The sequence below is a fragment of the Taudactylus pleione genome, unplaced genomic scaffold, assembly GCF_031769625.1.
Source record: "Taudactylus pleione unplaced genomic scaffold, aTauple2 ptg000015l, whole genome shotgun sequence".
Classification (NCBI taxonomy): domain Eukaryota; kingdom Metazoa; phylum Chordata; class Amphibia; order Anura; family Myobatrachidae; genus Taudactylus; species Taudactylus pleione.
This window is the reverse complement of record NW_028284417.1, coordinates 12523963-12539353: the sequence shown is the minus strand read 5'-3', so window position 1 is coordinate 12539353 and position 15391 is coordinate 12523963. Positions and strand designations below refer to the sequence as shown.

Below are 15391 nucleotides of genomic sequence, written 5' to 3'. Positions count from 1 at the left end.
CACGCAAGCGGGCGCACGTACGTTAGGCGTACGTACAAAAATATTTAAATTCAATGGCTCGCTCGTATTTTCGTTCGCATCTAAAATTCCTCCCTAAACTCTGATGACCCCTCCTCTAACTAACGAGCGTACGAAATAGCGAGCGTACATCCCCGAAATGGCTTGAAAGGAACGCACGCACAAGTATAAACAGGAAGTGGCCTTGTCAGATGTCGATTACCTGCTCCTTTATTCTGCCTACCTCCATCAATCGTATCATGCCAATCAATGTATCAATTAGCTTAATTGTTTGTTTTTTTTCAACACAATGCAAGAAACTTTACTCTTGTCTGTGTTTGTGTTTACCCGCAGAATACGTACGGATGAAACATTCGCTTTTATTGTTTAAAAAACATGTGAACCACAATTAAACAATTGTACTATTGCTGTGTATCCCCGCATATTTCCCTGGGTTCATTTCTTTATTTAAATTTGCTTACGCATGTCACTGCATCAAGCCTATCCTAACTCTCCAGAGATTTCTGGCCCTGTCGAACACATGACTCATACACTAACCAATAAAATTGCTCCTGTTAATTTCCAAAATACATTAGCCAATCAGAAAATTTTTACACACTTTATCAAAAATGATTTTTAAGAAAAACACCATTGCCATCATGAGAGCCTCCGCATTCACCAGGCGTGAGCTGCTGGTGCTTACGGAGGTCATGGATCGCCGGATCACCAGCCAGCCAGAACCCATGACCAACCGGCAGAAGCGCTCCGCGTATGCGGAGGTACGGTCCCGCCTGCGGTCCTTCGGATCACGCCGCAACATCGGGCAGCTGGAGCGCAGGTGGTCCGACCTGCAACGGCGAACGCCCCGCTTGCTGGCATGCTTTCGCATGCAGATCCTGGCAAGTAAGTGTTATGTATTGTGGTTTTAATGTTTGTGTTTGTGGGGCAAACTGCGTGTGCATGTTTTCCTGTCTGTTCTATTTATTATTTGTACTCATATCTGCGTGTGCATGTTTTCCTGTCTGTTCTATTTATTATTTGTACTCATATCTGCGTCTGCATGTTTTCCTGTCTGTTCTATTTATTATTTGTACTCATATCTGCGTGTGCATGTTTTCCTGTCTGTTATATTTATTATTTGTACTCATATCTGCGTCTGCATGTTTTCCTGTCTGTTCTATTTATTATTTGTACTCATATCTGCGTGTGCATGTTTTCCTGTCTGTTCTATTTTTTATTTGTACTCATATCTGCGTCTGCATGTTTTCCTGTCTGTTCTATTTATTATTTGTACTCATATCTGCGTCTGCATGTTTTCCTGTCTGTTCTATTTATTATTTGTACTCATATCTGCGTGTGCATGTTTTCCTGTCTGTTCTATTTATTATTTGTACTCATATCTGCGTGTGCATGTTTTCCTGTCTGTTCTATTTATTATTTGTACTCATATCTGCGTGTGCATGTTTTCCTGTCTGTTCTATTTATTATTTGTACTCATATATGCGTCTGCATGTTTTCCCTCTTTTTATGATTTTTTAATTCTACTGCTATTTTTTTTTGTTTTATTTATTTTTTCTTTTTTTTTTTTTGTTTGTTTGCCCGGATTTGTCCATAAACTAAACGCAATTTATTTGACATATTTTAGGGGGACAGCCAAGACTCCGCCGTCAACGTCGGCGTTCCCGCCCACTCTCCCCAACCCCCAGCCAACACTCCACCCCAAATCTTTCGCCTATTCCCCACTCCTCCCCATCCTTCCCAGACCCTCTCCCGGAAATGTCGGGCCTCCTTCCCCTCCGTCCCACTTCCCCCTCTCCTCCACCCACCCCTCTTCCAATTACCCCCTCCCCGGAGTCCAGCATAACTCCGCCCCATTCTTTGGGGAATGACGGATCCTCCGAGGAGGATCATGGAGGTTTTGCCGGAGCTCCCGATTTGTTTCCCGGTATGTTTTTTATTATTTTTTTTTAAAGCACAAACTGTTTGTATGTAATCATGTGTCGTGCCTTTCTTCGTGTTTTTGTGGCTTGACTTTTGTTGATTGTGAAGGTTTGCCTTTACCTCTTCCTGGTGATTTAAGCATACACATATCATACCTGTGGGAATTTGTACCTAGGCCTTGTATTTTTGCCAGCCCACCCTTTTTATTTATGTTTTTGGGTTTAGGAGTGATTTGTTTTTTTTTTTATGTTTTTCTGTGGAGTCCCTATTGTGGTATTAACCCACACACTTTTCTCACCCACAGAGGAACAGAGGCGTCGGCAAGAGGTGGCGGATGTTGTGGGGCAGATGCGCCACCATGTAATCGGCCTTCTGGTGGCCCTCGACCGGCTGTCTGGCCTCCTTCGGCATTAGTTTTTTTTTGTTTTGTTGTATTTGCCCAATAAATTTTTAAAGACAAATATACGTTGTGGCTCATTTTTAAAAACCAAAACCAAGATAGTTTAGCCTGACATAAGTTCCTGCAAGGATTTCCCTTTTTTAAAAGTTAGATTGTGTTTTGTCTTTGTATGTCAAACAGACACCAGAAACACATAACAGTAACAATGTAATTTCCCTTTTTGGGTGTAGTGTCAATTTCAGATTTCTACATTTTCCAGGTTCCTACTTGGTGCGCAAGCTGCTTAGGCCAATCTTACAAATCCCAAGGTTGGGCCAGGCTTCCTTTTGGTGTGGATTGGAAAGCTGAAAACATATTTCAGTTTTGCTCAACTGGCGTCAGTACTGGTTTACCCCTTAGTCAAATGTAACTTGTGTTAACCTGGTTACACTTGCTGTTAACGTCCCAAAAAAGGAAGACCATTTCACTCTTCAAACATTTATTCACCACATAACAGAGAAAACAAAGTGGTCACTCCCAAAAAAAATACACAGTGATAAATTCAAATACAACACATACCAAGAAAAAAATAAATAAAAACACAAAATCAAGAACTGGTTGACGAAGGACCATGCCAACATGATTCCACAAACATGGCGTTGCGATATGGGTTCCAGAATATATGCCCAAAAGGACCAGATCCAGGTTTGGTAAGGGTAGCAGGAAGTAGTGAGCGTTGGAGTGCCAAAGATTATGTGAACAAACAGAAGATGGTGAGAAAATTAAAAATAAATTAGATGTTTGCCAAAAAAAACAAACACATTAGGTATAAACACTGGAGTTTTGAACAAACTTACCTAAAAAATCTGGCCACCACATCATCGCGTATGGCCCCCCCACATACTGACCTTCGACCAACCTCGGGGGGGCCATCCTCAGGTAAGGCATCCTCTGGCTGCATTGGGACACCACTCCTTATGGCAATGTTGTGAAATATCCCACACAGGACCACAATTTTAGACACCATATCCGGCACATACATGAGCTCGCCACCAGAGCGGTGGAGGCATCTGAATCGGCCTTTTAAAAGGCCGATACAGCGCTCCACCACTTGCCTGGTGGCTGTAAGTGCAGAATTATACGCACTTTGTGGCCCTGGTGTGGGAGCCAAATAAGGAGTGAGCAGCCAGGACATGCAAGGGTATCCACTGTCTCCTGTGAACAAAAATAGACCACATCAGGAACACTGTGTATCAAGCTTAACATTGTTATGTACTAAAGGTCTCCACTTACCCAGAAGCCACACATCACCAGCTTGTAGGTTGGTTAATTTCTGCCATATCCCTGATTGCCGGATGACGAAGGAGTCATGAGCACTTCCGGGTAATTTAGCATTCAGGGACAGGATCTGGAGGGAGGCATCACATACCACCATTACATTCAGGGAGTGATAGTGTTTCCTGTTTCTAAATATTGCCTCCAGCCGTGCTGGAGGCTGAAGTGGTATGTGAGTACCATCCACAACCCCTATGATGTGTGGGAAGCCAGCTATTTGGTAAAAATTGGCCTTGGCCACACTAAGGGCACCCATATCCAAAGGCATTTTAATAAAATGATGGAGGTGCTTGAAAAGTGCCTCCATCACTGCCCTCAGGATCCGGGAAAAGGAGGATTGGGAGATGCCCGCCACTATTCCCACCGTTGTTTGAAACGATCCTGAGGCACAGAAATGTAACACCGCCATAAATTGCGTCAGTGGTGGTATTGCTGTTGGACTGTCAATTTGCCGCTCAAGATCACTTTCTATTAATGAGAGAGTGTCTATGATGATTTTGGGAGGTAGACGGTAGCGTCTTAAAACCTCATCATCAGGCATTCCAAAAAGGGTGACACGTGTTCGAAATATCTGGGGCCTTGCATGCCTACGATGCCTACGCCTGGGACGAGTTTGAGGTTGGTCGTCTTCCGGGAGCAGGGCCAGAACAATTCGCCCCAGATCTACCTGAAATTCAAAGTTTACAATGTAAGGCTTTTGACCCACCCCAAAAGTAAGAAAAAACAACTTAGCTTTCTGATACCATCCATAGCTGCTTACATGCCGGGGTATTGTCATGATACGTATAAACTGTAAAAAAGGCAACAATGAGACTTCAAAAATTTAGAGGGTGTTTTTTTTGTTTAAAAATTGTTGCAAGCCAACACAGAAAATAGCGGAAAAACACATTTGGCCATCGATGAAAACTACATTGCACACCGTACGTCAAATAGGGTTCAAATGGACCCAAAAAATGGAAAAGGGAAAAGCAAAACTGGATTATATGATGAATAAGCCGTCAAAAATGCGGTAAATTATTCGCTAATGCAAGTCACTACACCAACAGTCAAAAATGCGGTAAATTATTCGCAAATGCAAGTCACTACACCAACAGTCAAAAATGCGGTAAATTATTCGCAAATGCAAGTCACTACACCAACAGTCAAAAATGCGGTAAATTATTCGCAAATGCAAGTCACTACACCAACAGTCAAAAATGCGGTAAATTATTCGCAAATGCAAGTCACTACACCAACAGTCAAAAATGCGGTAAATTATTCGCAAATGCAAGTCACTACACCAACAGTCAAAAATGCGGTAAATTATTCGCAAATGCAAGTCACTACACCAACAGTCAAAAATGCGGTAAATTATTCGCAAATGCAAGTCACTACACCAACAGTCAAAAATGCGGTAAATTATTCGCAAATGCAAGTCACTACACCAACAGTCAAAAATGCGGTAAATTATTCGCAAATGCAAGTCACTACACCAACAGTCAAAAATGCGGTAAATTATTCGCAAATGCAAGTCACTACACCAACAGTCAAAAATGCGGTAAATTATTCGCAAATGCAAGTCACTACACCAACAGTCAAAAATGCAGTAATTCATTCGCAAATGCAAGGCGCTACACCAACAGTCAAAAATGCCGTAATTCATTCGCAAATGCAAGACAAAAAATGGACTTACCCAACTCGAATATATAAGATGTCCTCAAAAAACTTCTTTGGGTCCGAAAACAAAAACAAAACTAAAAAAGATGAAATGAGTGTTAAACAAATTAACTAACCACAAAACAGAAGAATACACCAATTGGCCACAAATTTGAATGCACAAAACTTACCAAATCAGGAAAGGATGTTGAAAAAATGAAAAAAATGCGAACGGAAAAACCAAAGAAATGTAGCAAAAACAAACAACAAAAACAACTCTCCAAAATCCTCCAAACGCAACCAACCAACCAAATCCAAACCACTTAACTGACAACACTCCAACAACCCCACCTCGAATCCACACACACCAAGCCATAAATAGTGTTTATTTTCCCGCACAAATTAAGGATGAATCATAGGGACGCACAATCAATGATGCGGCCGCAAACTAACGACGCATGTATAAATACGTCACGAAATCACATAGAATTTCTGGATGATTTCATGCTGGAAGCAGAGACATGGCTTCAAACCAGGGAAACAATGGTCAAAATTGCGGCGGTAAGGCCTTCATGCATTTTGTGTCAATGAGTATTTTAAAACATAATATTGTGCAAGTTGTGAAGTGGCTAAATCTGCATATTTACCCAAATAGGTGAGGAGGATGACATGGAAGAGACTGCTGGCCCCAGTCAACCCGCCAAAGCTGCAAAAAAAAAAAGGCAGCCACATTTCACAAGCAAGGAGATGGAGGTTTTGATCCAGAAGTGCGTTGACATCCTGCCCCAGGCAGCCAGGAATATGAGCCAAAGCCAGAAGTGGAGAATGTGGGAGGAGGTCGCCGTTGCTGTCAATAGGGTGGGTGATTATGTCCGTCTAGCCCGGGATGTCAAACGGCGGTAAGTAAACACTTTCCCATCCTATAAACAAACCCCATTGTAAAAAAAAGGATAATGGTTCCAAATTCATTCCACAGATGGGCAGACTTCAAATATCGTCTAAAACAAAAACTTGCCGACAGGGCTAGGCATGCAAGGGGGACAGGTGGGGGTCCCACCCCTGTGTCATTGGAGTTGACAGACTTAGAAGAGATGGCACAGGGGTGTGTGCAGGCTGTGGAGGTGTTTGGCGTGTCCAACATGGATACGGACATGCCAGACTTTGCGGCTCCTCATGTTGGCCAAGGTAAGTCTTGTGATGTCACCAACTCAGAAATGCTATTGTGCCAATATGTAGATTCTAATGTGAGTCTTTTCTCCAATTTCCTAACAGAGACAGAGGCGGATGAGTCTGCTCCAGAGGGGAGCCTTGGCCGCAGAATTTCTGCTGACTCTGCAGGGGAGGAACCAGTACATCCGGCTGAGGACCCTGCAGAAGCCAGTCCAGGGCGTGCCCCCTCGCAGGCAGTGGGCCTCCTCACAGAACTCAATTTTAAATCGGATTGCCATACGGAGATTCTGCAGAGGATGGACGCCAGTCTGATACGGGTGGCTGAGGCCCTGGAGCAAAATGCTGCGGCCAACGTGACCATTGCTCAGGCCCTGGCGGAAAATACCAGGGCCAACATCCGCATCGCCGATGCCCTGGAGCAGCTCGTTCGCCAGCACATGGTGGAGCCGACCTCCCTTCCTGCCGGAACATCCAGATCCTCTACCTCTGGCACAACATCAGGCAATCCTCCAAATGTGCCTAGCCCTGTGCCTAGTCCAGAGGCCACAACATCTGCCTCTGGACAGGCCAGCCCGATGGCATCCCGGACCCGGTCTGGCGCCCACCCTCACCCAGCCAAACGGGCGAGAAAACGGTGACAGCAATGGCGACTTTTCCCACTTTCCTTCTGTGCTTGGCTCATATTCCTTTCTGGTCAAAACTTCCCTCTCCTTTCTTGTGAAATGTTTTTAAATTTTGTATTTACGCTTATGTTAGTAGTTATGTTTTTTTTTTTTTTTGATCAAATATCTTGGCCACAAAAAAAGGCAATACAATATTATGCCAATTTGTTTGTGTGTAAACAATAAATTAAAAACAAAACACTGACATTGTATTGTGACATTATTGTACAAATGGGTTACATTTAATCCTGGCCTTAAACGCAAAAACTGACCCTCTTTTTTAAAAAAAAAGGCCTCTTTAAGGAACGTTTAAAAAAACACATAGCGATGCAAATTCCACAGTAAACCAAAAAAAAGGGGAGCTAATTAAAAGATGATGACATTATTGTTACAATAGGCCATAACCACCAAATTGTGGCCAAAATAAAAGCCCAAAAATGTACGCTAATTGATTATGTAATCATGACATTAGCAGCTCTGATTTCCACCTGCGTACGCTTTTGTGCTATCCCAATAAACTGCTTTCCAAACACATACCAAGCCGGATTTCAATCCAACACTAATTACTTTACTGACCAGCCACGATTAATCGCTGCACCATCGTGGAGTCCCGGGACGGAGGAGAAGGCCATCGCCAATGTGGTCGAGTAATCCTGACCCTAAGCTGTGCGAGCATTTTGAAGGGAAAGCGGATGTTTCAGTGACGTATGAGACGGTCCGAACACATTTGACGTTCGCATCTGCTAATGTATGTACGCCCCAAAAACGCCTCGCCACGCCTGCGTTTTTTCATCTCCACCCCCGTCAACACCCAAAAACGCCCTGTTCTGTCAATCACATTTGACATGTCACTTCCTGTACGCTATTTTAGGAACGAGAGAAAAAAAGCTCGCAATCTGCCGTACGCACATGCGCGGTGTAACACCGACGCATGCGCGGTTAGTCAACATCGGAACGCAACGAGCGTACTGTTGTTAACGTGCGGCTCTGAATGAGGGCCTGAACCACCCTGAAGGTTGAAACTACTTTTTATAAGACTTTTATTGCTAAATTGACAGAGATCCATTTGAGAGCCAGTAGAGACATGGCAAGTTTCTGCAATACAAGAATCTTCTCAGTAAGAACATGATTTTGTGCCGTGTTGAAAAGAGCCATAGGAAAATAATCCACTATGCAGGAACTAGAATGGATTTTCCATAATTGATGAGTCACAGATGAGACTCTAAAACCCAGGGTTGTCATCTTTGTATTCACCCACAGAAGTGAAGGTTATCCAGTCTTGATTAGAAGGTCATCAAAGTAAGTAATGACTGTCACACCTCTGGCTCTCAAAAGATCTGCCATGCTCTTTATAAAGCTCTTGGTGCAGTTGCTAGACCAAAAGAAAGAGCACAAAATGTATAGCATTGAGATCAGACTGCAAACCTGAGAAGGTGTAGGTGATCTTACCTGATTGGAACCAGGGCCGGCTCGAGGCATGTTCCATCCACCACTGTGGTCGAACAGGGGCGCCACCCCATAGAGGGCGCACTGCTCTCAACATCCCGATTTCAGCGAGACAGCACTGTCCCGCTGTTCCACCCGTAGGCAGAAGTGTCCCGCGGGTGGTCTGGTGGGGAGGTTGAGCACCCCCACCGACGTGGCGGTGCCGGACCCTGGAGTAGCTGAATGGATGGATGTATTAGTGTGTTTATTTTAATATTTATTTTACAAGTGTACTACAGGAACCAGTGGGCCGCTAATGCCACGCTTGCTGGTACTTGTGATTCTCCAAGTACAAGCATGCAGGAGAGGCATGCTGGGACCTGTAGTTTACCTGCAAAGGACAATGTTCTTTCAAATGCACCCAACTACACAAACAACCCGGCACCCACCGCCCAGGGGCGCCTGGATAGCTCCAGGCTATCAGCCTAGGCCTGGGGTGCACTAGAGGGACCCCTTTATTGGGGGGGTCCTCAGCTCCTCAGGGATCCTGGCCTGGGCTGACTAGTGGTCAGAGTTAATGCTTCAGCTTGGGGATCTGTTAAAAAGGCTCCCCTGGCTGTGGCATTAGCCCCCCCACTAGAAAAAGTTTGGTGCTGGTTCTAGTAAATACAGGGGAACCCTACTCATATTTTTCCCCAGGGATCATTGGCCTGGGCTTACTAGAGGTCACGGGTAATGCTTTGGCTGGTGGTCCTGTTGAAAGGGCTACCCTGGCTGCGGCATTACCCCCCTACTAGAACGGGTCCAGTGCTGGTTTGGAATTTACAGGGGAACCCTACTAATTGTTTCCCCTGTATTTCCAGAACCAACATCAGATCAGAGCCCAGTGCTGGTTGTGCTAAACACAGCGGACCCCTGTGTCCCCTGTATTTTGGCAACCAGGACTGGTTCTGAATAGCCCGGTGCTGGTTGTGCTAAATACGAGGGACCCCTATGTTGTTTGTTCCCTGTTTTTTACAACCAGGACCGGCAGTGAAAAGCCCGGGGGCTAGTTGTGCTTTGGGGGTATGTCATTTTTTTCTATATTACACATATTCAACTTTTAACAGATGCATGGATGGTTCTCACTGATACGTCCATACATCTGTGTCTTATTGATTTGATTTTCTCAGGTGCATGCCCTGCACTAGTGAGACCCTCTGTCACCCGCTAATGCCCCTGTCCAGCACTGCCCCAGACCCCAGCTGCTGCCACTGCCCTGCACACCTGCAGCTTGTCCCTGCAGCTGTCTCTCCCTCTGCACCCCCAAAACACCTCATGTGCGCTGTCCCCTCCTCCACCCATCCTAGTGTACCATTTTGTTGCCCTTCTCCCCTGCAGATGACCCAGTTTGCTCCTCCAAACCCTGATGGTTAATAAAAAATGTCTATGTCTAAAATGTTTTTTTGTCTATGAAATGTCTAAGAGTGGGGTGGATGGGGGAAGAGACAGAGCGGTGTGGATGTGGATACAGAAAGGTGTAGAGAGGGGGGAAGATTAAGCAGCACAGATGGGGGGAGCCAAAGTGATGCAGATGGGGGGGAGCCAAAGTGATGCACTTGTGCCGATGGGGGTGACAAAATGATGCAGATGGGTGAGAAACAGTGGTGCTGATGTGGGGGAGACAGACTGGCATGGATGCGGAAAGACAGACCAGCGCAGATGGGTAAAGTCAGATTGGTACAGATGAGGGAATACAGACTAGCACAATGTAAAAACACACATCAGTAGGGATTTGGAAAGACAGATTGGTACGGATGGGGGAAGACAGAGTGGTGCAGGTGGGGGGAGAGACAGAGTGGAGCGGTGGGCAGGGACAGAGTGGTGCAGATAGAGGAAGAAAGAGTGGCATAGATGAGGGGAAGACAAAGTGGTGTGGCTTGGGGGAAGACAGTGGCACAGATGCAGGAAGACAGGATGGCACATATGGGGAAAGACAGATTGGTGCAGATGAGGGAATAAAGAACTAGCACAGTTAGGAGACCACACAGCTGTAGGGATTGGGGAAGTTATAGCAGCATGGAGGCGAAGATAGTGTACATGCATAGACAGAGTATGATAGTTTTATCAATTAGGGAGCTGAATGTGTATTCTGAATAAGATGGATGTATGGAATGAAAAGGATGTTGGAACCCAGTGGGATTGTTGTGGTGATTGAATGGGAAGATTCTGGGCATTGAGTGGGATGTGTGTGCCACTTAACTGCTCAGACCTCAGCTGCATAGACTGCATGTGTGTATTCCAATGAGCACACAATTCTGTGAATTTGTAGCTCCACCATTTTGTGAGTGACAGCAATCTCATTCTGTGAGAGTGCTGAATCTGCAGTTAACCACAGGGTGTGAAGGCATACCATATCTGTATTGCACAAGGAACACGTCCATTAATGATCAATATTTCATAGCCTTTTTAAGTTTGAGTGTCAGAATTTCAGTAGAATTTGTGAAATTTGAAATAATGTCTTAAGCCTTAATGGGACATGTGAAACTGGTAGGTTTTTTTTGTCTGTGGAATGTAAAGACAAACACATATATATATATATATATATATATATATATATATATACATATATACACAAAATGATTATTCACTACCAGTTACTTATATATCGCACACATATTTTGCCTAACTTTTCAAAGAGTATTTGTCCATCCACATCAGTCCCTGCCCCAGTAGGGCTTACAATCTATGGCCCTCATTCAGAGGCGCTCGCAAGAAGCGAGAGCTCGTTCTGAATGAGGGCGGCCGTTTGTATTTTTAAGTGCGGCCTCCTGGTCGCTAGCTAAGCTGTGGATTACCACCCACAGCTTTAGCGACCGACCAGGTTGATGGTCACGATGGTTAAGACCGTCGCGACCATTGAGGCTTGCGATGAGCCCCTAAGGTTGGGTCTCGGCAACCGCAAGCCCCAGGGAGCTTCCTGCTCTGATTGAGCAGGAAGTTCCCCACTGACATCACTGCTGATGTCAGTGTGGCCGCCCACAAAACAGCAGGCGTTCCTTAAGGAACGCCTCCATTTGTGAAACCACCCCCGCCATGCCTACAAAACAGGCCGAGCTGTCGATCAACAACGAAAGCTGTCCCTTTGTAGTGAGCTCCAGAGCGAGAGAGTTTCTCTCTCGCTCCAGGGCTTGCGCACGCGCAGTGCGGCCACTGCGCATGTGCAGGGCCTAAACATCAACCCGGTTGCAAGTGCTCAGCGCTTGCGACCGGGTCTGAATGAGGACCCATATTCCCAACCACATACTCACATACATACACACTAGGGTTAATTTTCTGTTGGGAGCTAATCAATCTACCGGTATATTTTTAGGGTGTGGGAGGAAACTGGAGTACCTGGGAGAAACCCACATAAGCAAAGGGAGAATATACAAACTCCACACAGTTAGGGCCGTAATGGGTATCAAACCCATGACCTCAGTGCTGTGAGGCAGTAATGCTAACTATTACACGGTCTGTGTTGTAAATATACATATAGTATACATACATTTTTATCTATATAATACTGATATATATATATATATATATATATATATATACACATACTGTATAAGTATGTATTAAAGTCGGCCCTCTCATGAGCTCAGATGCCGCTGGCACATGAGCACACAGGACCTACTTTCCAACTCCACGGTAACTCTGAGGACTATAGTTGAAGACAGGATCACCAGAGCCCTCATTTTCCCATCGCTTTGCTGGAAAGATAAGTGTACATGAATTTCTACTGAACACAGCTACAGTATATATCGCATTGAACTGATGCAATATATAGTGAAAAATAACAAATGACATCCGCACATTTACATGAATAGACCCCTAAGAAAGGCAATTGTTTTATCAGCCCCTTACATGACCCATAATATCACAATGACTCTGCAATACAAATAAATGTTTGTAATAATAAATAGATGGAAATGGTGAACCAACCTCTCCAGCATGTCTATAGCTGCTTGTAGCTTCTCCTCATGTGACTGCAACTCTTCCTCCAATTGATATTTAAGATTAACAGCAGCATCATACTCTTCATGGAGATGTGTCACCTGTTATAGTAAATCTTAGTTATATAGGGAATGATTTATAGCTTTATACAATATGATATTTATAGAGATTGAACGATTGTTAGCCATTGCACATGCACGAAAAGCGCATGCACAGCGACTGAATAGCAATTACGCTTGCTGAGAGGATTCACTCGCAAGTTGAATGACAAGTAGTCAGCATTTGAAGGAGACAACAAGGGGGAGGGGGAGGTTGTTTATAAAAAAAACAGGCATGAGAGCTCTCAGGACCTCATTCAGAGTCGGTCGTTGCGGCCGCACGGTCGTACGCCACCGATGTTCGCTATACTGCGCATGCGTAAAGTTCGCAATGCGCGTGCGCAAACTAGCCGCTACGATCAGAAATTTCTCTCTCCTTGAACACAGCCAGGATGGTAGTTCGAGTGACAGATAGAGGCGTTTGTGGGTGGTAACAGGGGAAGGTGCTTGAAAACGGGGAGTGGAGATCCGAACGCAGGTGTGCCTCATTATGCGAACGGCGTTTTATGGGAGTGCATACGGATTATGGGAGTGCATACGGTTTATGGGAGTGCATAATTAACAAAGTAGCGTCATGGCACATGTGACATGGGCGGTTTTTACACTGACATGATCGTAGAGCTTAAGAGAGGGTATGGTCAACCTTAAGCTCTACGACCCGTTCCGATGGTTCCCGATGGTCTCGATTAATCCTTATATGCCCGGAGATGACGTGCAATGCGTATGAGAAGGGGGCGTATTTTTTTTTCTTCCGACCGCTTCCTCCCCTTGGTCGGCCAACTACCGATCCGAACTTAAGGACGCAACTTGCGAGGGAATCATTTGCATATCCGGCCCCTTTTTCCGTACGACCGCGTGGCCGCTTCGACCGACTCTGAATGAGGTCCTCAGTGTGCCAGGAAAGGGGCAGTGTTTGACAGTTCAGACTTGACTTAGATGCTGCATGGCTGCCCGATGTGAGTTGTTTTTACTGATGTTTACTCTGTTGCACGTTGTCAGACAGTTATGAGAAGACAGCAGTGGGCGTACCTATGCTCGGGTCAGCTTTTAGCATATTTTTGCAATAGCGTTCCACGAGATATTGCAGCTGCAATTGCATTAGTGCAATTCTCGGAATCAGGCCGATACTTTTGAAAATATTTGTAGCAACAATGGTGGACAAGATAAAGATAAATTGAGGATAGGAAGTGACAAACTATATATAGCGGAGTGCGTCTGGGCCCGTGACCTATTGGCAGAGTGACCAGGGAAGGAATGTTAGTTTGCACAGAAGCAAAAGACAAAAAAAAACTCTTTTTGGGGCACTCTTAATTTACCCACTAGGATAACCTGAACCGATAGGGGAGAACTGTTCTCAGCAGTTAGGGGTATATATTTACTAAAAGTCCATTTAATCGATTTTGATCAATTTCAAATAAATCAAAATCAATAAAAATGTATCAACAACTATGTTGTGTTTGTGGGGTTAAATCACACATTCAGTGGAGTAACTAGGGGGGGTCGAGTACGGCACGTGCCCTGGGCACCAGTTTTTTTAGGGTGGTGTTTGGGGGGAACGCCACAGACACTGGCAAACGCAGGATTTCTAGAAGGGGGTTTCCAAGTGCTTGATTTTAAAGCAAGTGTGGTTAGTCCATGAGGGCATAATCAGCACTTAACCAGCCATAATATACATCATACGATATATACTGTAAGTAATAATTCCAGCATATACAAGACCAGTGATCACACCAAGCCATTATATGCGGCAGTAGGACCATCCTGCCTGAGCTGAATGTTTGTATTTCAGATGTGGGCACCATTCCAGAGCATTTGAGCAAGTTCAGGAGTCTGGGGGAGCATTAAAGAACCTTGCACTGCTCCAGACATAAGTACAGATTGGTCTCCTTATACACTGTATTATTATAGAGTATTAATAATTCACCCTATAGATGGTCTATATCAGTGGACCTCTAACAGTGCACGGTTTCCAGATCTCCTAGTTGGTGCACAAATGTATTCATTACTGGCTCACACATTTTAAAAAATCAACAGGTGGTGCTAATTATATAATTTGTGACACTGATGGGGATCTTAAAAACATGCAACTAGTATTATATGCTATTTCTATTGTGGTCGTCATGGTGTGGGCTGGGGAGGGGGTTTCCAGACAACTGGGAACCCCCCCTGCGTTTGCCTACGACCGACCGGAGTCCAGGACATTGGTTTCAAGTCAGTGTAGTGTGGGCCGCACTACACAACAACAAACACATCGCCGCTGGTGCCGGGTAGAACATTCGTACTACCCAGCGGTGGTGTGTTTGTTTTAACAGCCAATGAGAGTCAGACAGACTCTCATTGGCTGCTGCACCAACAGCCGTAGCCGGACTGGAGCTCACTCATGAGCTTCGCCTTCCAGCTTCTTCAGTGGGTGATGACGTCTCTCCCATAGTGCCGAGCGGGAGGACGGAGGAGCGGACGGCAGCGGGCGCAGGAGCGGGAATTGAGGTAAGTGTTGTGTTTTTTTCTGTGCCTGTTCTATATATGTAAGGGGCACTGCATAGGGGGGACCACTACTGGGGGCACTGTATAAGGGGCACTGCAATGGGGGGACCACTACTGGGGGCACTGTATAAGGGTCACTGCATAGGGGGGGACCACTATTAGGGGCACTGTATAGGGGGCATTGCATAGGGGGTCCTCTACTGAGGGCACTGTGTAAGGGGCACTGCATAGGGGGGACCACTACTAGGGGCAGTGTATAAGGGGCACAACTGGGGGCACTGCATAGG

The 15391-nt window shown here is 45.2% G+C and overlaps 1 protein-coding gene across 1 annotated transcript in view; it reads right to left on the bottom strand.

Annotated features, from left to right (window-relative positions):
- Positions 1-15391, bottom strand: part of LOC148542122 (dynein axonemal heavy chain 5-like) — a 356598-nt gene that overhangs the window by 42572 nt on the left and 298635 nt on the right. The window contains exon 83 of the mRNA XM_088471686.1: positions 12511-12623. Within this exon, the coding sequence (XP_088327812.1) occupies positions 12511-12623 (113 nt within the window). The remainder of the gene's footprint in view (positions 1-12510; positions 12624-15391) is intronic.